The sequence below is a fragment of the Aquarana catesbeiana genome, linkage group LG07 (assembly GCF_042186555.1).
Source record: "Aquarana catesbeiana isolate 2022-GZ linkage group LG07, ASM4218655v1, whole genome shotgun sequence".
Classification (NCBI taxonomy): domain Eukaryota; kingdom Metazoa; phylum Chordata; class Amphibia; order Anura; family Ranidae; genus Aquarana; species Aquarana catesbeiana.
The window spans coordinates 108,541,401-108,567,059 of NC_133330.1; the positions used below are offsets into that span (position 1 = coordinate 108,541,401).

The following is a 25,659-nucleotide window of genomic DNA, read 5'->3' on the forward strand; positions in this document are numbered from 1 at the left end:
GCTCTCACTGACTTGCAGCTTTAAAGGTGCCAGTGGAGGGTTGCTCATCAAGGGTCCGGCTCCGTGGAAAAGATGTAGATCCTCAGATGTAAAGGGATTAGAAAGAAAACTTCCCCATGGTGAAAATCAGCTTATAGAAAGCTTTATTTAAAATAAAGTAATAAAACACACTCTGGCTCTTTAAAAAAAGACAGGTATGAAAGAGTATAAAAAGCTCTATAAAACAAATGGTGGCAAGACAGGCATAACAAACCCTACGCGTTTCGTCCGATAGGACTTCGACTGGGGTATATGACTATCTGCCACTTGTGCATGTATGTATGTATATATATATATATATATATATATATATATATATATATATATATATATATATATATATATATATATATATATATATATATATATATATATATATATATATAAACTTGTAATAGACAATTAATAACAGCTGTTCGCGCCATGCATACCGCCACTTCCGGGTCCCCGGAAAATGGCGTCAGCATCCATCATGAGCCAATGACAGTGGCTCTAATGTTGGCCTGTAGCCAAGCCTCCATATGGATATCCCAATCAAATGGTGCCATAAATCGCATCACCTCACGCCGGATGGCGTGTAGGTCAGGTGATAATCTTCCTCCAATCGAAAATGAGCCAGAGGATGGAACACCCATTCAAACGCATCCCTCCCCCCGACCAATCCCAGACAAAAAAAAGAAAAGGGGCGGTATGCAGCCTCCAATGAGGGATCGTGCTAAGGACGTATGACGTCACTACGGCATACGCCCGGAAGTGACGAGGACAGCAGCGGCGATGGAGCGCAAATGCGGACCACGCCTCGCTAGGGGAAGGCTGATGGGCGGAAGTGCAAAAATGCTGAAGCTTGGAACGCAAATGCGGTCCAACCATCAAAATAAAGGAATGAAGCCCATAACTACGTTTAAAAAAAGCTGACATGGCGCGAACATTGCTAAACAAACCAGAAATGATAATATGCAATAATAAATGGCCAATGTACTATATCACTGCAATAAGGATCCTTGATGGAATTAACACCATACATCAAACTATAGTGATATCGACAAACCTCTGTGTAACCGATTATGGTGTAAAAAGGGGCATTTAGACATATAAATATAAAATATAGATCCCCACTACATACAATAACGAAACGAGCAGTATATATTAGTTGAATCATGTGAAAGGGAAGAAACAATTATTAATAATCTAAAAACTAAGACTAGAAAAGTTGAATCATATAAAAAGGGAGTAATCATTATTAATATTGAGAGTACTACAGCTATCTATAAGAAGACCAATCGGACAGTTGTAAAGCGGGTAAAGATCAAGGATCAAAACTAGGTGAAGAATATTTGGACAAATGTGTTGGGTATGAAAAATATAAACGTGAATCTATCTCCAAGTCAATCACTGCAAACAATGAGGGGCTGATCTAATAGCATAAAACGAGGACAATAAAACAAAAATTAAGACTGATTGATGAAGGCATTTATGTCCCAATCAATATTGAGGCCGAATGGCGAATAACATTTTAATTGGTGTATCCAAAAGGTCTCTAATCTTGATACGCCCCTCTTCATGGATTCACCCCTCCAATGGGGGGTGAATTTATCAATGACTTGGAACTGAGTTCCATTTGGATTTTGATTATGGCAGTGCAAAAAATGTTTGGGAACACTGTGGTTTGTAAGGCCTTTTTTGATGTTAGCTATGTGTTCATTACCTCTCACAGCAAATGTACGTATAGTACGACCCACGTACTGTTTTTTGCAAGGACACGTGATCAAATAGATCATGTATCTAGTTTCACATGTCAAAAAGTGCTTGATCCGATACTCCTTCCCTGTAGAAGTGGAGACGAACGTCTCAGTTCTCCTTCGTCCACAGATATTGTGTAAATAAACGTTGCACCGTTTCCAAGGGAAGAACCCTTTCATATTATGAAAGAAGGAGCGAATCGCAGGGGGGTCAATAGTATTAGGAGCAATTTGACTTTTAATAGAAGGTGCCCCTCTATAAATTACACCGCCTCGTTCGGGAAGAACAGGGCCCAATATTGGGTCATTTTTAAGGACTCTCCAATGTCTTGCTACAATTTCCTTAATCTGTCTGTGTTGTATGGAGAAATTTGTCAGGAGGGACCACTTATGCTTGTTGTCAAGACCACCTTTGGGTTTTCCAACCACCAAAGACTCTCTACTTATCTGCGCAACACTACTTATTTCGTTGTCAATTTCTGCCGGATCATAACCTTTATCAACAAACCTGGATTTCAGAATCTGTGTTTGGTGTAAATAATCTGTGAGATTGCTACAATTGCGTCTAATCATAGACGATATCCTCCTCCTGTGGAGAGGAAGTATTGAGTCCTTACATGTTTTTTTATGCAGGTTAAATGACAACGACATTGGGATAGAGCTGAAGTATGAGGTCAGCTCTTCCGCAATTCATTTTTTAGATCTCGAAATATCAGTAGTTGATGGCCGTTTGGAAACCAAAACGTTTTTTAAACCCACCGACCGGAATGGTTACATTCCGGTCGATAGTTGTCACCACGCTACCTGGCTAAAATCGGTACCACGCAGCCAGTTTACGCGGATTAGACGCAATTGTAGCAATCTCACAGATTATTTACACCAAACACAGATTCTGAAATCCAGGTTTGTTGATAAAGGTTATGATCCGGCAGAAATTGACAACGAAATTAGTAGTGTTGCGCAGATAAGTAGAGAGTCTTTGCTGGTTGGAAAACCCAAAGGTGGTCTCGACAACAAGCATAAGTGGTCCCTCCTGACAAATTTCTCCATACAACACAGACAGATTAAGGAAATTGTAGCAAGACATTGAAGAGTCCTTAAAAATGACCCAATATTGGGCCCTGTTCTTCCCGAACGAGGTGGTGTAATTTATAGAGGGGCACCTTCTATTAAAAGTCAAATTGCTCCTAATACTATTGACCCCCCTGCGATTCGCTCCTTCTTTCATAATATGAAAGGGTTCTTCCCTTGCAAACGGTGCAACGTTTGTTTACACAATATCTGTGGACGAAAGAGAACTGAGACGTTCGTCTCCACTTCTACAGGGAAGGAGTATCGGATCAAGCACTTTTTGACATGTGAAACTAGATACATGATCTATTTGATCACGTGTCCTTGCAAAAAACAGTACGTGGGGAGTATCAAGATTAGAGACCTTTTGGATACACCAATTAAAATGTTATTCGCCATTCGGCCTCAATATTGATTGGGACATAAATGCCTTCATCAATCAGTCTTAATTTTTGTTTTATTGTCCTCGTTTTATGCTATTAGATCAGCCCCTCATTGTTTGCAGTGATTGACTTGGAGATAGATTCACGTTTATATTTTTCATGCCCAACACATTTGTCCAAATATTCTTCACCTAGTTTTGATCCTTGATCTTTACCCGCTTTACAACTGTCTGATTGGTCTTCTTATAGATAGCTGTAGTACTCTCAATATTAATAATGATTACTCCCTTTTTATATGATTCAACTTTTCTAGTCTTAGTTTTTAGATTATTAATAATTGTTTCTTCCCTTTCACATGATTCAACTAATATATACTGCTCGTTTCGTTATTGTATGTAGTGGGGATCTATATTTTATATTTATATGTCTAAATGCCCCTTTTTACACCATAATCGGTTACACAGAGGTTTGTCGATATCACTATAGTTTGATGTATGGTGTTAATTCCATCAAGGATCCTTATTGCAGTGATATAGTACATTGGCCATTTATTATTGCATATTATCATTTCTGGTTTGTTTAGCAATGTTCGCGCCATGTCAGCTTTTTTTAAACGTAGTTATGGGCTTCATTCCTTTATTTTGATGGTTGGACCGCATTTGCGTTCCAAGCTTCAGCATTTTTGCACTTCCGCCCATCAGCCTTCCCCTAGCGAGGCGTGGTCCGCATTTGCGCTCCATCGCCGCCGCTGCTGTCCTCATCACTTCCGGGCGTATGCCGTAGTGACGTCATACGTCCTTAGCACGATCCCTCATTGGAGGCTGCATACCGCCCCTTTTCTTTTTTTTTGTCCGGGATTGGTCGGGGGGAGGGATGCGTTTGAATGGGTGTTCCATCCTCTGGCTCATTTTCGATTGGAGGAAGATTATCACCTGACCTACACGCCGTCCGGCGTGAGGTGACGCGATTTATGGCACCATTTGATTGGGATATCTGTATGGAGGCTTGGCTACAGGCCAACATTAGAGCCATTGTCATTGGCTCATGATGGATGCTGACGCCATTTTCCGGGGACCCGGAAGTGGCGGTATGCATGGCGCGAACAGCTGTTATTAATTGTCTATTACAAGTTATATATATATATATATATATATATATATATATATATATATATACACACAGGCACAAGTGGCAGATAGTCATATACCCCAGTCGAAGTCCTATCGGACGAAACGCGTAGGCTTTGTTATGCCTGTCTTGCCACCATTTGTTTTATAGCGCTTTTTATACTCTTTCATACCTGTCTTTTTTTGAAGAGCCAGAGTGTGTTTTATCACTTTATTTTAAATAAAGCTTTCGATAAGCTGATTTACACCATGGGGAAGTTTTCTTTCTAATCCCTTTACATCTGAGGATCTACATCTTTTCCACGGAGCCGGACCCTTGATGAGCAACCCTCCACTGGCACCTTTAAAGCTGCAAGTCAGTGAGAGCAGAGAGGTTTGGTCGGTGAGTGCTGCTGTCTTTCCACCATCTTCAGCTGTTGGGAACAAAGAGCTACTCCCCCCGCTCCATTACAAGCCCGTTTGACTCCCAAGCCGCTGGCTGGGAGTCCATCTCTGCCGGTAAGGGTATTTTTGCCTATTCCTTTCATACAGATGTTGGATACCTTATCTTGTGGATGCCATCCCCGGATATAAGGGCCCCCCATTACTATTTCCGGCTGTTGTTGATCGTTTCAGTTGCATTTTCGGACTTTGAGTTACGACAGTAACCTATTAGTTCAGGATGGACTTTTAGTTTAATTAGTAGTTTATGTGCTCACAACTCACATTCTCATCATTTTATTATTTTATTCCTACCTCCTCACTATATGTATAATCACCTATTTGTGTGAAGTACAGTTTTGTGATGTTATAGCATTTTCACATCATCTTTGGTTCACATGCATATAACTGCTCCTCCCCTTAGTTGGGATTTGTGTTTTTTTTCAATACTTACACACATTGTCTTTTTATTTTTTTCACTCCTGTCCACATTAATTACTTGCTGCTAGTGTCAGCCCACAGTTTTTATATGATCTACTTATGTGGTTCACCTATACACCTTCAGGTTTATGGTATTTTTCATTTTATGGTATTTTTCATTTCACAGTACTTATTTCTGCTAGTGTCAGCTAACAGTTCTTATACGATCAATTTTCATTAATATACTTTATTGTGCATATTGTCTCTCAGATGTTATTCGGTCTGGTTTTGCCCAATAACGTACATATATTATATTTTTAGCGCCACACTTATTTACATTATATCCCTGTTACAATTTGTCTGATTGTTGTGTTGGCTGCTCTGCTCTCTTGTTGGCGCATTATTATTTTTGATTTCCAGATCTACATCTGGGACCCCCCATCTTTGGCATATGGCCCAAAGGACGTCGGGGTGCAGAGACCATTCCCCTGGTAGTAACTGCTGGCGACTTAGATAGTCCGCCTGCCAGTTCTCTATTCCTGGAATGAAAACTGCCAATATGCATGGCACATGCATCTCTGCCCAGACTAAGATCTGGTTCACCTCCCTTTGAGCAGCTCGGCTCCGGGTGCCTCCCTGATGATTGACATAAGCCACTGCTGTGACATTGTCGGACTGGATCCTGACCGGACAACCCTGTAGCCTGAGAGTCCAGGCTTTTAGGGCTAGATATACCGCCCGGATCTCCAGAATTTGATGGGTAAGGTCCTCTCGGTCTTGGACCATAGCCCCTGGATCACAGACTGTTCCAGGACTGCTCCCCAACCTGACAAACTGGCATCTGTTGTTACCACCATCCAGGAAACCGGTAGAAAGGATTTCCCCTTCTGTAGGTTTTCGAGTATGAGCCACCAATTGAGGCTCTGACGCACCGCATGCGACAGGTGCATCGGAAAGTCTAATGCCTGAACCTTCTTGTTCCAGGCCGACAGAATACTGTGTTGCAGTAGTCTTGAATGGAACTGAGCATAAGGAACTGCTTCGAATGAAGACACCATCTTTCCTAGCAGCCTCAAAGGCGGACAGAAGGCCCCTTCTTGGTCCTGACTGTCCGAATCAGCTCCCTTAAAGCAGTGATCTTTGCCTGAGGAAGAAATACTTTCTCCTGGCTTGTATCTATGATCAGACCCAAATACTCCAGTCTTCTTACTGGTTTTAGGAAAGATTTTTTCTATGTTGAGGATCCAACCTAGAAGTTCTAGATACTTGACCGTGGTCCTCAAGTTCCCGTTCAAGGCAGCTACCGACCGGTCTATCAGGAGCAGGTCATCTAGGTATGCTATGACAGTTATACCCTGAGCCCTTAATCTGGCCAGAGGAGGAGCCAAGATCTTTGTGAACACTCGAGGCGCAGTGGCTATCCCAAAAGGCAGAGCCACAAACTGGAAATGGCGCCCTCCTATCTCGAAGCGTAGAAACTTCTTATGAGCAGGAAAAATGGGCACATGTAGGTATGCATCTCTGATGTCTATCGATGCCAAAAATTCTCCTCCCTGCAGGATGGAGACTACTGTCCGAATCGATTCCATGAAGAAGGACTGTATCCTTAGGAATCGATTCAGATCTCTTAAATCCAGAATGGATCTGACATCCCCATTTGCTTTTGGACCGTAAAAAGGTTGAAATAGAAGCCCAATCCTTGATCCTTTGTGGGAACCACCATAATGACCTCTTGCGACAAAAGTTGCTCTAACGCTAGAAGGAGCGACTGCTTCTTCTCTGGGTCTCTGGGAACACTTGATCTGAGGAAACGAGGAGAGGGAAATTCTTGGAACTCCAACTTGTACCCTAAGGTTACTGTGGAGATTACCCATCTGTCCCAGAAGTCCTCCCGCCAGAGCTTTGAGAACTGTAGCAGTCTTCCCCCCACTCGAGCGAGCGGGGGCGCCCCTTCATGAAGAGGCCTTAGTGTCTTGTCTAGAAGACTTCTTCCCCCAGGACTTCTTCTGTCCCTGGGGTTGACTCTTTTTTCTTGTTCCAGACGGAGGAGGCCATCGTGACTGCCTGGAGGCTGGAGCCCCTGGCGCTGGGGAAAGAGTCTGTTTGAAAGAGGGACGCTTACTCTTCTTCTTAACAGGTAAGAGTGTGCTTTTCCCAGAAGAGATTCTTTTGATATAGTTATCCAAGTCTTCTCCAAACAACCTTGCACCACGAAAAGGAAACCCAGCCAACAACCTCTTACATGGTGCTTCGGCTGACCAATTTTTTAACCATAAGATTCTACGCATATGTACCAACCCGAGTGAAAGACGTGATAGAATCTCTGATGGCGTCAACAACATAACATAAGGCCGCTGGAAGGTTAGCGAACCCCTGGGCCTGCTGTTCAGGTAAAGCTTTGATGACCTGCTTAACATGGTCTGTTAAGTATTGACAGACTCCATTCGCTGCTACTGCAGGTTGAGCCACTGAACCTGCTAAGGAAAAAACATCCTGTAATAAGGATTCCATCTTTTTATCCACAGGACCCCTGAGCATCTGAGCGTTGTCTACAGGACAAGTCAGACTACTATTTACAGAGGAAATGGCCGCATCAATGGCCGGCATTCCCCACATCTTAATAAATTTTTCTTCCATAGGATAAAGTGTTGAAAACTTCTTTGGTGGAAGAAATCGCTTATCTGGGTGATCCCACTCAGAATAAAGGAGCTTTTCAAGTAAATTATGAACAGGAAAAGCAGGTGCTGTTTGAGAGGGTTTCAGCGACCCCAAAGAAGAAGAGGGTTTCTTAACAGATTCAGGTACGGGCAACTTAAATGTGGAGCGGACCAATCCAGTAAGGATCTGTACTAAGACCTTCTCCTCTTGGGAAGCTGAAGAGGGTCCCTCTCCACCAGATTCCTCCAAAGAGGAATCATCCGTCCCATCCCGATCCTCTGAAAGGGATTCGTCTCCTTTATCCCAGAGCTCCTCTACCTGAGGGTCTTGGGAAACAGAGGAAGGCCTAGTACGTTTCTTTCCACTGAGTGAAGAAGTAATCACGGCCAATAATCTTTCCTCTAACCCAGTAATGGTTGAGGAAAAAACCTCTTGTGTAATGTATACAAGGGGCTGAAGTGCCAGAAGCCAGTACAGCCCCAGACCCCAACGGCTCTCCCTGACCAGCCGTCCCTGGCCCCTCAGGGGGGGAGGATGTAGCAGACAGGGGGTCCTCAGAACCTGAACGAGATCCCTTAGTGTCTCTGGTTCTGGGGGTACTTGAACCTCTTCTACCCATAGTGCAAAGCAACAAGGTGTGAGGTATCCAAAATGAACACTGACTGCTGAGCGATGTAGTCTAGCCAAGCCTTGCTACCAAATGCCCAGTCTGGTGTTCCCTTAGTAAATGCAGCCTAGGAGAATGCCTGTGTCCCACCTTATATGCGACCTTCAGCTCTGTGTCCCTCCAAGGCTCAGAGCACCTTTAAAGTGTGCCTTAACAAGCCATGCTTCTGGCACTGTGAGCATCTGAGCACACTGACGCTGTGCCGACGCTCCGCTCCCCCCCCTTTTCGGAAAAACGAGCGCTTCCCATGATAGCTGACCCTTCCGGGACAAGCCTGGAGGCAGGCTGGGGGTGGAGGAAGAAGGAGGAGGCCGGCAGTGATGGGGCCTGCATAAGCAATGGCGGCCTGGCGGCGGCAGCGACGGTGACAGTGACAGTGCGGTTTAAAACCGCCTTACAGCCCATCTGTAGCCTCCCCTTAGCCTGGGGGGAACGTTCCTGAGGAGAAATCCCCCCATCCCATCCTACCTGGAGCCGGTCGGAGGAGCTGTGCAGCGTCGAACGCTGAGATAGATCAGCATGAGAAGGTATGTGCTCTTGGCAGCCCCCGGTGGTCACAACAGGCATAACATGCATTTACCTTAAAGGAGAAAACCTACTAGAATTCAAGGGGGAGTTTTTCAAACAGGCTTACAAGTGGTTGCATACAGCCATACAGCCTGCTGATATGTCATTGCTTCTTTTGTACAATCTAAATAAGTTTGTTTTTTTTTTTGCATGGGTAATTGTAGTTGAAAAGTGAACCATCCCCTTAAAAATAACTTATTTTTCATTGGTCAAGAACCTCTGTAAGACTAGAAATTCACAGAAAATGTGTAGTCAAGTGCCATTATGTTGATTATATCTCCAGCAAAGGGATAACCAGTGGAGCAGTGGGGAAAAAGAGTTGGAGGGACCCTGTGCCAACATGTCAGCAGTATGAATGAGGATTCAAGTATTTTGCTGGAAATGGAGGTGTTGTTGGAAAAAAAAAAGTTCAGCTGCGAATACCATATCCAAGTCTCCCTCCCAGCTTTACCCCATGTTCACCCTACTCTCACAGCTTTTATCCACAGAGAAAGGCAAAATCCTCTAACATCCTTTCTTCACAGAACAAGTGATGAGAGTACTGCCAGCCACAAGTTGTGAAGAAGTAAATGTCAGAGGTATTAAATAAAAGATATGTGGCGCTATTCCATCAATCGGTAGTACCACTAGAAATATAAAATGTAATGGGCAGATCAAACCCCACCTTCTACAGTAAATGTCCGGAGAAAGTACTCAATAAATGTTACCATACACAAGTGGATAAAAGAATGGTGGAGATACAATTCTAAAGTATGGAAAAATTTAGAATCTATAAATATACTTTCAATGCTTAATAAACAATACCGGTTTCCCCTCATTAAGTGAAAACAAAATATTTTTCAATGTGAATCTGTGAAACAATAAAGCTGACTTCTCAAATAAGATACTCAGAACCAAAGTTCATGCAAAAGTGATGAATCAGTGCCTTACAGATAAATCAGTACCTCATAAATAATCACTGTAGATGAAATAAATAAATATACGAATATAAATGATAACTAATATGGTAAAGTGACCCTTAAACGTGAGCTTGCGTATATAAATATTAAAGTGACAAATAGTGCAAAAAAATCATATGTTCAGCAAAAAATGTGCAATAATTGATAAATAGCCAGATGAAAATTTCAATCGTACCATAAAATAATAATAAATAAGTAATTAAGATAAATAAAAAATATTAATTAATTATAATAGGGCAGCCAATCCCACCACAGAGATGCTGTCCCAAACGGTGACAATAGTGCAATGAAGTCCATATAAAGAGTGCAGTAGTGGTGGGTGTTTTCCACAGCAAAGTCTTTAAACACAGTGCAAAAACAATGTGCAGTGACTGGTGATTTTTTCTTTTTCTATGCACGTTTTAGTGCATCTCCCAGGTGTTTCCCCCAGCCTCTCACCTCCAGAAGCGGCCCCCAATGGGCCAAGTAGAGCGGGTGGATAATAACTAGGAGAGGATGTGTTCCCTGCAGCGTGTCTTTAAGCATCAAATGAGTCTGTCTCTCATCCACAGCTCCCAGCGCTCTCAGCGGTCCCAGCAATTTAATCAAGAACAGAGGAGAGGTCTCATGGTGTAGTATTTAAAAACACATTTATTTGGAAAAAAACGTAATAACTTACATTAAAATATGCAGCAAACGGTAGATGTAAGCAGACTTTGCTGTGGAAAACACCCACCACTACTGCACTCTTTATATGGACTTCATTGCACTATTGTCACCGTTTGGGACAGCATCTCTGTGGTGGGATTGGCTGCCCTATTATAATTAATTAATATTTTTTATTTATCTTAATTACTTATTTATTATTATTTTATGGTACGATTGAAATTTTCATCTGGCTATTTATCAATTATTGCACATTTTTTGCTGAACATATGATTTTTTTGCACTATTTGTCACTTTAATATTTATATACGCAAGCTCACGTTTAAGGGTCACTTTACCATATTAGTTATCATTTATATTCGTATATTTATTTCATCTACAGTGATTATTTATGAGGTACTGATTTATCTGTAAGGCACTGATTCATCACTTTTGCATGAACTTTGGTTCTGAGTATCTTATTTGAGAAGTCAGCTTTATTGTTTCACAGATTCACATTGAAAAATATTTTGTTTTCACTTAATGAGGGGAAACCGGTATTGTTTATTAAGCATTGAAAGTATATTTATAGATTCTAAATTTTTCCATTCTTTAGAATTGTATCTCCACCATTCTTTTATCCACTTGTGTATGGTAACATTTATTGAGTACTTTCTCCGGACATTTACTGTAGAAGGTGGGGTTTGATCTGCCCATTACATTTTATATTTCTAGTGGTACTACCGATTGATGGAATAGCGCCACATATCTTTTATTTAATCGAATTTTGGGGAATTGAGTGGACCTGTCTATGTTGGCGGCTCTCCATCGGGTGGTTTACCGTCAGTTTCAAGATTTTCTTGACCACATTGTGGTTTTGCGCACTAGTTCTCATTTATCTAAATGTCAGAGGTAGTTTATAAAAAATGATCCCAAACTTTAAAAATCCCATGGAGCACCATTAAATCTATTATAACCAAATGTAAAGAATATGGCACCACTACAAATCTGGCAACCGAGGGCTGTCCACCAAAACTCACAGACCAAACAAGAAGGGAATGAAATTGTAGATTCAACAAAAAAAACAAAGAGAACATTAAAGGAGCTGCAAAGATCCACAGTGGAGATGGGAGTCCATAGGTCCACTTTATACTCAACAGTGGGGGCAGAGTGTGCACAGCTTACTGTACAGGGGCGGAAAGGTAGATAAATAACTTTAATGCAGAAGAGATAAAGCATGTCTCTTCTGCATTAAAAGGTCCTGACTGATCACCCATTTTTATTTTTTTCAGCTAAAGTTCCACTTTAACCTGTAAGCTCCTTCGGAGCATGCATGCATGCTCCTTAATCAAGCTATCCACACTGGACCCCCTCCCCATCCGCCCCGGTCCTGCTGTACTTGGAGCCAGTGATCACCCGATAGGAGACATCAGTTCACCGCTTCACAGGTCCCAAAATTTGAAATCCTTGCGGCTTTCTCTCTTCTCCCCTGGACCGGTGAAGCGGCAACAATCTCTATCGGGTGATCACTGGCTTCAGGTACAGCGGGACTGGGGGGATGGGGAGGGGGTCCAGTGTAAGTTCACCTTACAGATTTTCTGTAAAGGTGAACTTACCCTTTAAAGTCAGAGCCCTGGTGACCAGAAAGTGAGCAAGTCAATGTTTTGGGGGTGGAATTACTCCATTTCTTTAACAAATCTGCCTGCAGATCTGTCAAGCAAATAAGGGCTCTGACCATACTCCATAGGCCCAGACATTCTGCCATATGTTCCTCCTTACCAAGAGTTAATGTTAATGTTAGATAAACAATATCACATTTTTTTCTCTCACCTTTCGCTTGATAAGAGGAAATCCATGCCCTGGTGCAGGTCGATGTGCAGTTTTTGGTCCTTTCTTGCTTTTTTTATTTGTAGGGGAAGTGATAGGGGAGGGCTTTCTATTGAAGGGGTTTTCCTTACATGTAGGCTGAGAAAAGAGTAAACCACAAATGACAGGTAGAACTGAAAACTTGTTTTTAACAAACGAATATTGGCTTTTTCTGTTTGTTAATGCTCCAACAGATGCGTTTACCTTTATAAAGCATACTACACCCACAGACTTCTTCTCACACTGTTAAAGGCTTTCCAATAACAGGAAAGTCAATAGACATCTGGTATTGTTCACAGTTCTAACCATTATGCTGTTTAAGTATTACTATTTTTCCCAGATTTAAAAGTTTTATACATAAATCAGAAAAAAAAAAGTAGATAAAAAAAGGGGAGGTCGGATACATTACACATACACTCACCGGCCACTTTATTAGGTACACCTGTTTAATTGCTTGGTAACACAAATTGCTAGTCAGCCAATCACATGGCAGCATTTCAACGCATTTAGTCATCTAGATGTGGTGAAGACAACTTACTAAAGTTCAAACCGAGCATCAGAATGGGAAAGAAAGAGGATTTAATTGGCTTTGAACGTGGTATGGTTGCTGGTGCCAGACGGGCTGGTCTGAATATTTCAAAAACTGCTGCTCTACAGGGATTTTCACGCACAACCATCTCTAGGGTTTACAAAGAATAGTCAGAAAAAGAGAAAATGCCTTGTTGATGTCAGAGGTGAAAGGGCAGACTGGTCCGAGATGATAAAAAGACAACAGTAACTTAAATAACCACTCGTTACAAGTTATGAAGAATACCATCTCTGATGAGCTATAGCAGCAGAAGACCACACCAGGTGCCACTCCTGTCTGCTAAAAACAGGAAACTGAGGCTACAATTTGCACAGGCTCACCAAAATTGCACAATAGAGGGTTGGAAAACATTGCCGGGTCTGATGAGTCTCAATTTCAGCTGCGACAGTCAGATGGTAGGGTAGAATTTGGCGTAAACAACATGAAAGCATGGATCCATTCTGCCTTGTATCATCGGTTCAGACTGGTGGTGGTGTAATGGTATGGGGGATATTTTCTTGGCACACTTTGGGCCCCTTAGTACCAATTGAGCATCGTTTAAGCACCACGGCCTACCTGAGTATTGTTGCTGACCATGTCCATCCCTTTATGACTACAATGTACCCATCTTCTGATGGCTACTTCCAGCAGGATAATGCACCATATCACAAAGCTCAAATCATCTCAGTTTTTTTTTACATGACAATGAGTTCACTGTACTCCAATGGCCTCCACAGTCACCAGAACTCAATCCAATAGAGCACCTGTGGGATGTGGTAGAACAGGAGATTCGCATCATGGATGTGCAGCCGACAAATCTGCAGCAACTGCATGATGCTATCGTGTCAATATGGACCAAAATCTCTGAGGAATGTTTCCAACACCTTGTTGAAACTATGCCACAAAGAATTAAGGCAAAAGGGGGTCCAACTCGGTACCAGCAAGGTGTACCTAATAAAGTGGCCAGTGAGTGTATGTAAACCGCTGCAATATAGTACAAAATACGAATTTCATTTCTCCAGTTTAAAAACAAAAGGAAAAATCCAACACTGTTTAAATATTATGGTTGATCTTTTTTTTTTACCACATGTCTAAAAAGACAAAGTTACTCTGAACAGTATGTGCTGACCTAAAACTAAAGTTATTTTGTCTTTTGTTTTTTTTTTTAAAGATTTTAAGTGGAAAAAATAGGACCTTTGACTTACCTCCAAACTATATCTTGGAGTACATGGAGTACTTGGAGAACTTTTTTTTAAAGTGTTACTAAACCCAGGATCTTGCATTCACAATATCTGGTCTCCCAAAGTACACAGAACATGTAAATACAATAGTTTTAGTAAATATAAACTGCTAAATACCTTTTTTCATCAGCGGTTAGAGCAGTCTTGTGACTTCTCTAAGTGTCTGGTTAAAGCTTGTAGGAGGAGTTTTCATTCTACTCTGGCTATCCTATGAGGCTGCAGGACTACTGACCCTCTGTCTGGACAGTGCTGATTGGCCCTGTGCTGATCACATCCCAAGAAACAAAAAAACTCTCTAGCAATACACACCAAACTGAGCATGTGCAGCTTGTCCCCATTGCTCTGATCTATCAGGACATGGTTAGGGGACTGTGAAAAAAGGGGAAGAACAGAGAACACAGGACTAAACAATGCAGATTAACCCCTTAGGTTCCACAGTGAGTATAACAAGCATGCTTTGCTGCATAAACAAACTGATTTTACTGTTGTGGGTTTAGGAACACTAATAGACCATGGGTTATAATGCAGTTACCTTCAGATTATTGGACACTAGCAAAAAGATTTTCTAGGTCCACCCCTAAAGTGCACACATACAACCCCCGCCCACTCAATGAGACTCCAGTTATTTTTAGCAAGCAAATAAGAGTGATCAAGACAAAGAGGAGAGGGGTCTGTATCCTGTATTGTACTCCAAGAAATGTACAGGTAGGTCAAAATTTCTATTATTTTGGTCATACAGAACAGGACATGGCACTTGTACTCATACATCACGGGACGTATGCAAGCAACAAAACAGGAGTTAAAGAACCTGAACAAAAATAAAAACTTAGATTACAGCTTGAAGCACCTTGCGACCAAAAGTCGCATCAGCCGGGGCCTGAACATTTACCTTTTACAACTTGGAAAACTTGTGAACACAGGACAAGGTGGTGGCCTTGCATATCTGGGAAACAGATGCTTGATGCTGAAAGGCAAGAGAGATACCAACAGCTGTGCTGGAATGGGCAGATCCTGATACTGAAGGAGGCACGGTGTTCCTAGGGACATAGGCCTTAGAGATAAGTTTCCTGATCCACCTGGCAATGAGGGCCCACAAGCAGGACAATAAAGGACCCCGACAACCCTAACTTACCACATCCAGACACAGATGTGAGGGGAAGTTGGGAATAGGCATGTTTTATATCTACTGATGCAAGAAATGTCCCTTGTCTAAGAAATGCAATGACAGATTTCATTGATTCCATCAAGAATTTTTATGCACAAAAAAAAAAAAAAAAAAAATCTGTTTAGTGATTTTAAGTATGGGGCAGATGCCCCCATAAGGTTTTGGGACCGTGGATAGGTGTGAACAGAAACCCTAAAAATGCTCTTCTGAAGGAGCTGATACAATCACCCCAGACTAGTGCAAACAACAACATACGTCTCTCCGCTCCATAGAGTGGTGGCATCCCTTAATTGTGAGGAGGGATTCTGGGAAGGCTGAGTGGACATCGGAGACTTAAGCTTTTTCTTGTCGGGCAGGGGCACCTTTTTCCCCAGTCACTTCCTTGATAAATTTATCAATGGATTCCCCAAATAGGCCATCACCACTAAAAAGGCATGCATAGAAGCTGCTTTCTACAAGCAGGTTCAGCAGACTTAGCTTTTAACCACAACATTTTTGAACACACAGACATTCTTGAGACCTAGCAAAAGTACATTATCCAGAGCTTTAACATAAAAAAGGCCCCTTTCACTCATACGGACCATTTGTCAGTTTTTCATCCATCCATTGAAGGATGAAAAACGGACATCAATGCATCTCTATGGAAAAACGGATGTAAATGGATGATTATCCATTTACATCCACTTCCGTCAACATCCGTTTTTTGGAACTGATCAAAGCCCTATTTTTCTTCCGTTAAAAAAGGAATCACACAAAAAAACAGATGTATATGAACAAATGATCAGTTTTTGCATGAAAAAATGGCTCTGGTACTCAAGTGGTTAAGGACTCTAGCTGGAGGGTATGAAAAACAGATGAAGAATGGATGAAAAATTGATGACAAACTGAGGTAAACTTCAGTTCAGTCACGTTTTTTTAAAGAAAAAACTGATGATGAAACGAATGGTCCGCATGTATGAAAGGGGCCTTAGTCTGAGAGCATCAGCTGCACTTATTCTGAGAGAGCAGGGATCTTAAACGCAGGTTCTTGGTCGCTGTTCATTTGTGTTGACTAGTTAGCAATTGTCTGGCGCTCCTTTCTGTATTTTATGGTTTGAACTACTGTTGGGTGCCCATCGTAGAAAGCCTTGCTGTGTGTGAGCTGCCTTGTCAGAGCGACTGAGCTTGCTTGAAGTTTTCCTTCATCTGACTACACTTGCCAGTCTAAAAGTTCCCAGCACCTCTTTGAGAATGTTGTTCTATAGTCGCAGAGAAATCAGCTTTAAATCAGACAGACCACATGGTGCATGCCTGTGCGGAAGTTAGAGTCAGATAAGGGATAGCGGTGTCTTACGACATTGCTCTGGTACAGGTATTACCCTGAGCGGTCTTTTGGGTTTTGTGTAGGCCATCTGCCAAACGCTGCTATTTGACCCTTTTATCCCAGTGGGAAGTCTGCAATCCACCACTGCTAAGCAAGGGGATCCCCAGTTGTGTACTCATGGTTATGGAGTGCAGAATAGATAGCGTTTTCTGTTTCCAGAAAAAGGAGTTGCTATATCCCATAAATGTGGTCTTGTGGCTGTGTCTCTGTAGAAGATGGCAGCAGGAATGCAGCAGCATACCATGCATTTTTGGTGGGAAAGGCGAGTGGGAATTCATCGTCTGGGTGGAGCCTAACACAGCATCCAGTGCCCAAAGCAATTACTACAGGCCGGCCTCAGAAAACAGGGCCCATGTACAGTCCCCCAGGATACACACCGAGGATAACCTATGTGCACAAGGCAGTAAGCAGTCAGATCTTGGCAGAAGTTTCAGATAAAAAAAAAATTGAAAGGTTTAAAAAAGAAAAATACTTCTCTAGAGAAGAACAGGTCTATCACCTAAGGACAACCTGGAATGCATGGGGAAGCGCATAAAAAAAACGCACAAAAAACACGTTAAAACCGCGCATGCAGAAACGCATCTGGAACGGGTCTGGAATGCGTTTTCGTGGTGTGAACCGGCCCTTAGGGAAAACAGATTTGTGAGAATTCAAAAGGGGACAAATGAATCTTCTCTTAACATGTCCTAGCTGTATGCCATGTTAAAGGGGTTGTAAACCCTTGTTTTTTTTAAAAAAACAAACATGGTATACTTACCTCCACTATGCAGTTCACTTTGCACAGATGGGCCCCCGAACCTCCTCTTCTGGGGTCCCACAGCAGCGCTGGTGGCTCCTTCCCGCATCGAGTGTCAATGTTGGAGAAGCGCTCTCCTTGGTGGACACCTGTGCGGGCGTGCTCGAGTCCCGCATCTGTGTCCATTCACACAGAATGCAGGACTCAGCCCCACCCCCAGTCAATGGATTTGATTGACAGCAGCGGGAGCCAATGACTGCACTGCTATCAATCTATCCAATTGGGACACGAGACACCAACTACAAATGGTATGCTCGTTCCTGGACAGAGGATGACAGCGTCCAGGTAAGTAAAACAGGGGGGCTGGGAGGCTGCAGCACTACAAAAGGTTTTTCACCTTAATGCATAGAATGCATTGAGGTGAAAAACCATGAGGGTTTACGACCCCTTTAAGTGATGAAACAGGACACAGGAGTATAATTACATTTCTAAAAAGGATAATATAAAGTCAAACAACAAATAAACCAAGTATTTGTTAAAGCAGTATTAAACCCCAGAGCAAACAAATATTATACTACAGCTTCCCAATTCTTAGATGTGATGGCTGCATTAGTTACCTTTTTTAGGCTTTTTTCTATTTTCATCAGGTGATCCAGATAGCAACTCTTGTATTTCACAAGCTCAAGCTCCCCAGCAGAATGTTTCAGTTTACATGGATGAGACAAACCACTTAACACTAGCAGGTATGATTAAAATGATCAGCTTTTATTTATTCATTTAAAACCTTTATCCCAAAAAGAAAAAAAATAGTTTGCTGTAACTGATTATAAAGTGTGATCTAGAGTCTGGCTTCAATTTGTTAGTGTATCTAAATCTGCCTAATAAATTTAACACTATCCCCCCCCCCCCCACGACTGACTCCTCCAGAGTTGTGTCTCACTAATACCGGAGGTATTGGCCAGATCACCAGGTGAAAAAAGCCAAAGACAGGAAAACTGATGCATCCGACATATCTAATGGTTGGTAAGCTGGTTTAATACCACTTTAATGTACATTGTAATGCTGGCCATACACTAAAAGAAAAATCGTCCGAAATTTGGTCATTTAGACAGTTCGTTCATTTTTTGGCCAGTTAATGGGCACAAATCGGTAATTGGCTGGGATGTTTTTGAGCCAAAAAAAAAACAAAGGACAAGTTTGGAAATTTTCTGCCGAACGATAAATTGAAAGGTTAACGCGTTTCCCGTCCAAACTGTTTGCACTAGGTATATGTAAAAAAACAAACAAAAAACTGATTCATTTATGTACACTGAACGATTTATCGGTCTGAACCATTTTTCGTATAGTGTATGGCCAGCATTAGAGTGTCAGATTTGATTAGCCTTCTGAGTTTTTTTTTTTAAAAGCGCTAGCTTGGTAAAGTGAATGTTATAACCAAACTTAGTGTAAATGTTTATACAGGTAGCTAAGAAAACATTTGTTCTTTACTTGCAGTAATATTTTTTTAACCAGTATGTATTATCACTGTCCTCCAAACTATTACACTTACCTTTACTGGTTGCTTAGCTTCTGGAGAAGGGGTTGTTAGAGCAGGATCAGGATCAGGATGACATAAAGCTTGTTGGCTGGGATTTATTTGTAGACTGTCAGAAGAGGAATCTTTCTTCTCTGGGGAAAGGCTTCCCTGTACTTCGCTTGTATTGGCTAAGTCACTGGATGAGGAGAGGCTGGTATTGGCAGATAGATTACTAGCATCGTGACTATTGGCTGTGGAATGGTTGACAATGCTTGTGTTCCCTACATCTGAAGGTCCAGATGTGGTGGGGGAGTGAATGGTTGGTTCTGAGGAGCTTTTAGGAACATTTTCCGATTCATGACCCTTCGTGGAGGGTTCTGTGGGAAGGCTCTCTGTGCTTAGAGCTGGTGATGGGCTGCCAGATGGAGGCTCTGAATGAGACAGACGGGAAGCCAGACCACTTGAGTGACGGGCTAAAGACAAAAGAAAAAAAAAAAGAAAAAAAAAAAAAAGAGGATGCACACAAAGTACAGTTACAGTAACACTTAAACTGATATTTAACCGATAACTGTGGATAATAAAAATCAAGAAATGGTCTTGTAATACAAAAACACACACAATAAAGCCAGCCATACATAGATCAAAATTTGGGCGGTTCAGCAGAGACCAGCCAAATTTTGATCCACGTATGGACACTGTGGTGGTACAGAAGTCCGTCTACAAATGCTTTGAGTCACCATCTGAGTACCCACCAAACAGGAGCCTTGCTTTATACAAGCGGCCTTACCAGAACCAGATGACGCTTCTTTTCATTCTTTTGAAACAAATAAGTGTTAAAATCTCATTGCTCTTGCATATGTCTTTTTCAGATTTTTGTGCAACAGAGGCAGGATACATAAGAGGTTAAGAGCTCACTGGGTTTCTGCCAGGATCAACAAGTATTTTTCTGTACTAACATCATTTTTATTAGGACAAAAAAAAAAGTAAACTGTGCACGTATTTCAGAAGTACACTACATTTATTAGTCTGGGCTCACACTGGTGCGATGCAGGAACCACAGCGATTCCTGCGTGGGTTCCCGCACCACATCAAAATCACAGGCAGTTCAGACTGCGCTCTGCGAACCACTGCGGGTGTCAATATAAAGTTAATGACTCCCCCAAATTGGTTCGCAAAACGCAGTGTGAACTGTGGAATCAGAACGCATGGATCTGAACTCCCATGTGATCCAATTCCAGTGCGGACAAAAAAAAAAAAAAAAAGAGTCCTGCACCATTTTGGTGCAAATACGATGCAATTTTAGCCATAAAAACTGTATGGCTGGATTCGCACCGCACAGACATCGCATGCGATTTGCACAGGAATGCGCTGCGAGTCACATGCAAATGTCTGCAATTGCATAAGTGTGAACCCAGCCTTAAAAAGTTTTTTTATTTGGGACACTGTTTTACTAACACACACAGAGTTGTTTACATTTTTTTTCCTTTCCTTTTTTTCCCCTATACTTATTTTCAATAGTGAAACGGATTCGGACAGGTACACAATGATGGATGGATGATGGATGGCATTACAGATGAATGCTGCACCCAGAAGTAGGCAGTGTTTAATGTTTAGCAATGAAGCCTTCAATCTGCATGTGATCACAAATGACATTGTAACCACATGATCAAAAAATCACTCTATTGATCATCAGGGCAACCCAGCTGTCACAGCCAGGACTGAGAATTGCAACCGCACAAAGTGTCAACTGCTTGTTCTCAATGGGGAGAACATATACTAATGTTTTCTTTGCATTTGACATCATACGGGGGGAAATGAATATACAGATTGTGAGCAGGAAGGGTTTAAATAACACTCCAGTGCAATTGCTGATAGTACTTTACTTTAAGTGGCAAAATCCCCATGCTGAAAACTGCTGTGCTGAGCTCCCCATTCTGAAACCCCACTCTTGTAACATGCAAGAATTATGTGAACTGAAAAACACTAGTTCTTGGGCCTTATTCACATATCTCTTAGCAGGAACACGGGTTCCTGCTAGAGACTTAAAAAGCACGATTCAAACGCTGAAGCATGTGTCATGCATAGGGCAGCCCATTGACTTTAATAGGTTGCCCTATGCATGTTTGTTGTTCTAAAGAAGCTCAGGGACCAAATTTGAATGGCACCCAAATGTGTGTTGTGCAATTTGTTGCGATTCCAAATCACCTATATGTGAACGGGGCCTTAAGAAAACTAAAAATTGTTATATAGTTAATCTGGTTAAAAAAGACAAGTCCATCTAGTTCAAATAGAAAAAGGGAGAAAAAATTAAAAGGAAAAGTAACCTAGACATTTAAAGTATACGGTGACTTGAAAAAATTTTCCACATTTTGTCATGTTACAACCAAAAACGTAAATGTTTTTTCTATTGGGATTTTATGTGACAGACCAACAAAAAGTGTCCGATAAACTCTTTTGCAGACTTTAACAGGTTTTCTTCTAAGATTGCCCTGTATTTGGCTCCATCCATTTTTCCATCAACTCTGACCAGCTTCCCTGTCCCTGGTGAAGAAAAGCAACCCCACAACATGATGCTGCCACCACCATGTTTCACAGTGGGGATGGTGTGTTCAGGGTGATGTGCAGTGTTAGTTTTCTGTCACATATAGCGTTTTGCTTTTACATACACCAAAAAGTTAAATGTTGGTCTCATCTGACAAGAGCATCTTCTTCCACATGTTTGCTGTGTCCCACACATGGCTTCATGCAAACTGCAAATGTGAATTCTTATGGCTTTCCTTCAACAAGGACTTTCTTATTGCCACTCTTCCATAAGGGCCAGATTTGTGGAGTGCATGACTAATAGTTGCCCTGTGGACAGATTCTCCCACTTGAGCTGTGGATCTCTGCAGCTCCTCTAGAGTTACCATGGGCCTCTTGGCTGCTTCTCTGATTAATGCTCTCCTTACCCGGCCTGTCAGTTTAGGTGGACGGTTATGTCTTGGTCGGTTTGCCATACTCTTTCCATTTTCCAAAGATGGATTGAACAGTACTCTGAGATGTTCAAAGCTTGGGATATTTTTTTATAACCTAGCCCTGCTTTAAACTTCTCCACAACTTTATCCTGACCTGTCTGGTGTGTTCCTTGGTCTTCAGGATGCTGTTTGTTCACCAAGGTTCTTTAACAAACCTCTGAGGGATTCACAGAACAGCTGTATTTATACTAAGATTAAATTACACACAGGTGGACTATATTTACTAATTAGGTGACTTCTGAAGGCAATTGGTTTCACTAGATTTTAGTTAGGGGTATCAACGTAAAGGGGGCTGAATACAAATGCACGCCACACTTTTCAGATATTTGTAAAAAATGTTGAAAATCATTTATCATTTTCCTTCCACTTCACAATTATGTGCCACTTTGTGTTGGTCTATCACATAAAATCTCAATAAAATACATTTACATTTTTGGTTGTAACATGACAAAATGTGGAAAATTTTAAGGGGTATGAAATACTTTTTCAAGGCACTGTAGGAAAATACCAACAATGAACTTCTCTTATTGGCTCCATTCTGGTCTGTTAATTATACAAAGCATTTTAATATATTGGTTGGATAAGTGGGAAAAAAGCTGTCGATCTTGTCAGAAAATCTGATCTGTCCCATGTCCTGTGCAAAATTCCTGTATTATATTTAAGACCCCCCCCTAATTTGTAGTTTGGGAAAAGACACTAAGGGGAGTGATACCACTTAAGGCAACAAAAACGCTGTACGTCCACAATAGAAACTTGATAAATTAGTGCATTTCAGGCAGATCAACAGTTTTTTTTTTTAAATGATTTTTTTTTTTTTACCAAAGACATGTAGTAGAATAGCCCTCAAAATTTCCACTCGCCTACTGGCATTTTGCGAGACAAAAACGATTGAGGGCGAGTGTGGGCTGCCTCCGGGGGGGGGCCTGGCAGGTTGAATGGGAGCCGTTCTCCCAGCAGAAGAGAGAGGGGAGGAAGAGGAGAGCCGGCCAGATTATCAGAGCGGGGGTTGCCCCCTGTAACAGCTTTCATTTGAGTTGCAGTCTGCTCGCCATTGCACACAGTGCCTCCTCCTGGCCAGGTACTTTGATAGACAGAGCATAGATCCAATGCTGGGACGTGTGACGTCTATCAAAGGAGGCGGGCCAGGAGGTGGGACTGTGTGTGACGGCGAGCGGACTGCAATTCAAATAAAAGCTGTTACAGTGGGCAATCCCAGCTCTTATAATCTGGCTGGCTCTCCTCTTCTTCCCCTCTCTCGTTCTCTGGACAGGTCATGCTGCATTGATGAGCACATGTGAATTGCATTGGTGGGCACTGGTCGCGCTGCATTGGTGGGCACTGGTCGCGCTGCATTGGTGGGCACTGGTCGCGCTGCACTGTTGGGCATAGGTGAGCCTGCATTGATGGGCACTGGTGAGGCTGCACTGATAAAGTTGTTAATATTTATTTTTTACCTTAATTCTGAATAAAACAATTTTAAATGTAATTTCATGAGATAATTTTTGAGGGCGTGTTTAGGGGCAGAATTAGGGGCGAGTAACCCTTAAGACGTGGCTAGTAGCTCAGGACTTGAAATTTTGAGCCCTGTAGTAGAATACATTTTGGCCTAACTTTATGATAAAACTATCATAAATGTTTATATGTTTTATAACATAAAGTAGAAAATATTTTTTTTTTTTCCCTTACAATTTTTGGTCTTTTTTCGTTTTTATAGCAAAAAAAAATAAAAAAGCCCAGTGGTGATAAAATACAAATAGAGTTTTCTTTTGGTGGTATGAAAAAAATTATATAAATTTAATTTGTGTAGTGTTGCATGACTTCACAATTGCCAGTTACAGTAGCACAGTGCTGAATAGCAAAAAATGCCCTGGTCATGAAGGGGGTACAACCTTCCAGAGGTCAAGTGGTTAAATAGACTCTATGAACCAGCTACATGAACAAAAAATAATAAATCAAAAATATCCAAGAACTAAATAGCAAAAACTGAAACCACCAACTGTCTTCACAGCTAAGCATTTTTTAATACAAATACCCAAAAAGAAATAACATTTAAAATCCATTGTAACAACAAACCCTAATCCACTGGTCTGCTGAAAAAATATATAATAAACACTACTAGTGATTCTAAAGATAAAGCATGTAAAAATCACCTGGGATCACACTATAAGCTCTGGTTCACACTATGAATCGCGCCAAATTCCTGTGCAAGTCACATGCGATTTAGCGTGGTGTGATGTAAGCCAATTCATTTTGAATGGACTAAAAGCGCACTGCATTGCACCAAAGTAGTACATATACCAATTTTAGAAACGCACTGCAACCGGATCACATGGTTGTTTTGTACCATGCGAACCGATGCAGGAAAACGCATTGCGTTTGTGACCTGCATTTGGGGGTGTCGTTAACACTGCACTGACATCCTCTGCAGATCACAAGGGCAGTACGATTTGAACAGGGTGCAGGAAGTACGCACGGATCCAGGGTTACCCGTGCCGCATTCCAATGTGAATCAGGGCTAAGTGCATAATTTCAACATATTTAGGCACTTTTGATTTGCTTAGTCTGTCATCATTCTGTTTACTATTTATTTCTTTGATGTTTTTGGTTATTTGTATTTTGGTTCATATGGTGGTTCATTGAGTCTAGTTAAACAGGGCTGAATTATCAGTTCTAACATATACACAGCTTTTGCCACACAGCACAGCCCTGTCTAGCGGGAAGAATACCTGATTTGAATTTTTTGCAGTCAAGCAAAATCTACAGGTTTATCCCCACAGCAGCCTGTGACTGGACAGAATTAGTAGCACACTGATGAAGACATCTGTCTGTCACTCTGCTCTCTCCTTCAATCAGCATGTACCCTGTTAGCCAATGAGCACTGAAGCCAAACTGATTAGCTCATTGTACTGTTTCAATTACATGTCCTACATCGTAGTAGCCTGAAATTTATGGCAAAAGTAATTCAATGCTAAAAGGCTGCCTGATTACTTTAACCTGACTCTGAGTGTGCTACACCTACCCTGCCCTTCTGGCTTGCATCTGTTTACTCAACACGTGCGATTTGAAATGCAGATTTTAATGTGAGCAAAGAAAATGAAAAAATAGGATTTTTATTACAGCTTAACTGTAAAATCCTTTTCTTGGAGTACATCATGGGACACAGAGCCTTAAGTAATTACTTAATGGGTTATAGGCTACATTCAGGTGTTGACACTGGTAAACCCAATCATGGAAGTTTACTCCCTATATAACCCCTCCTCCTTCCAGGAGCACATCAGTTTTTGTAGCAAAGCAATATACTTAATCCCAAAAGAGGGGCGGGACCTCTGTGTCCCATGATGTACTCCAAGAAAAGGATTTTACAGGTAAGCTGTAATAAAAATCCTATTTTCTTTATCGTACATCATGGGACACAGAGCCTTAAGTAATTACTTAATGGAACGTCCCATAGCAATGCTACTTCAGGGGAGGGAGAAATAACCCGCAGGGTACCCACAGACTTGAGGATTTATACTG

At 41.7% G+C, this 25,659-nt stretch overlaps 1 protein-coding gene across 2 annotated transcripts in view; it reads right to left on the reverse strand.

Annotated features, from left to right (window-relative positions):
- Nucleotides 1-25,659, reverse strand: part of MICALL1 (MICAL like 1) — a 235,111-nt gene that overhangs the window by 31,445 nt on the left and 178,007 nt on the right. For both annotated transcript variants that reach the window (XM_073592611.1, XM_073592610.1), the window contains exons 9-10: nucleotides 19,163-19,602; nucleotides 12,505-12,639 (exon numbers count right to left, since the gene is read on the reverse strand). In XM_073592611.1, coding sequence (XP_073448712.1) covers nucleotides 12,505-12,639; nucleotides 19,163-19,602 — 575 coding nt within the window. The remainder of the gene's footprint in view (nucleotides 1-12,504; nucleotides 12,640-19,162; nucleotides 19,603-25,659) is intronic.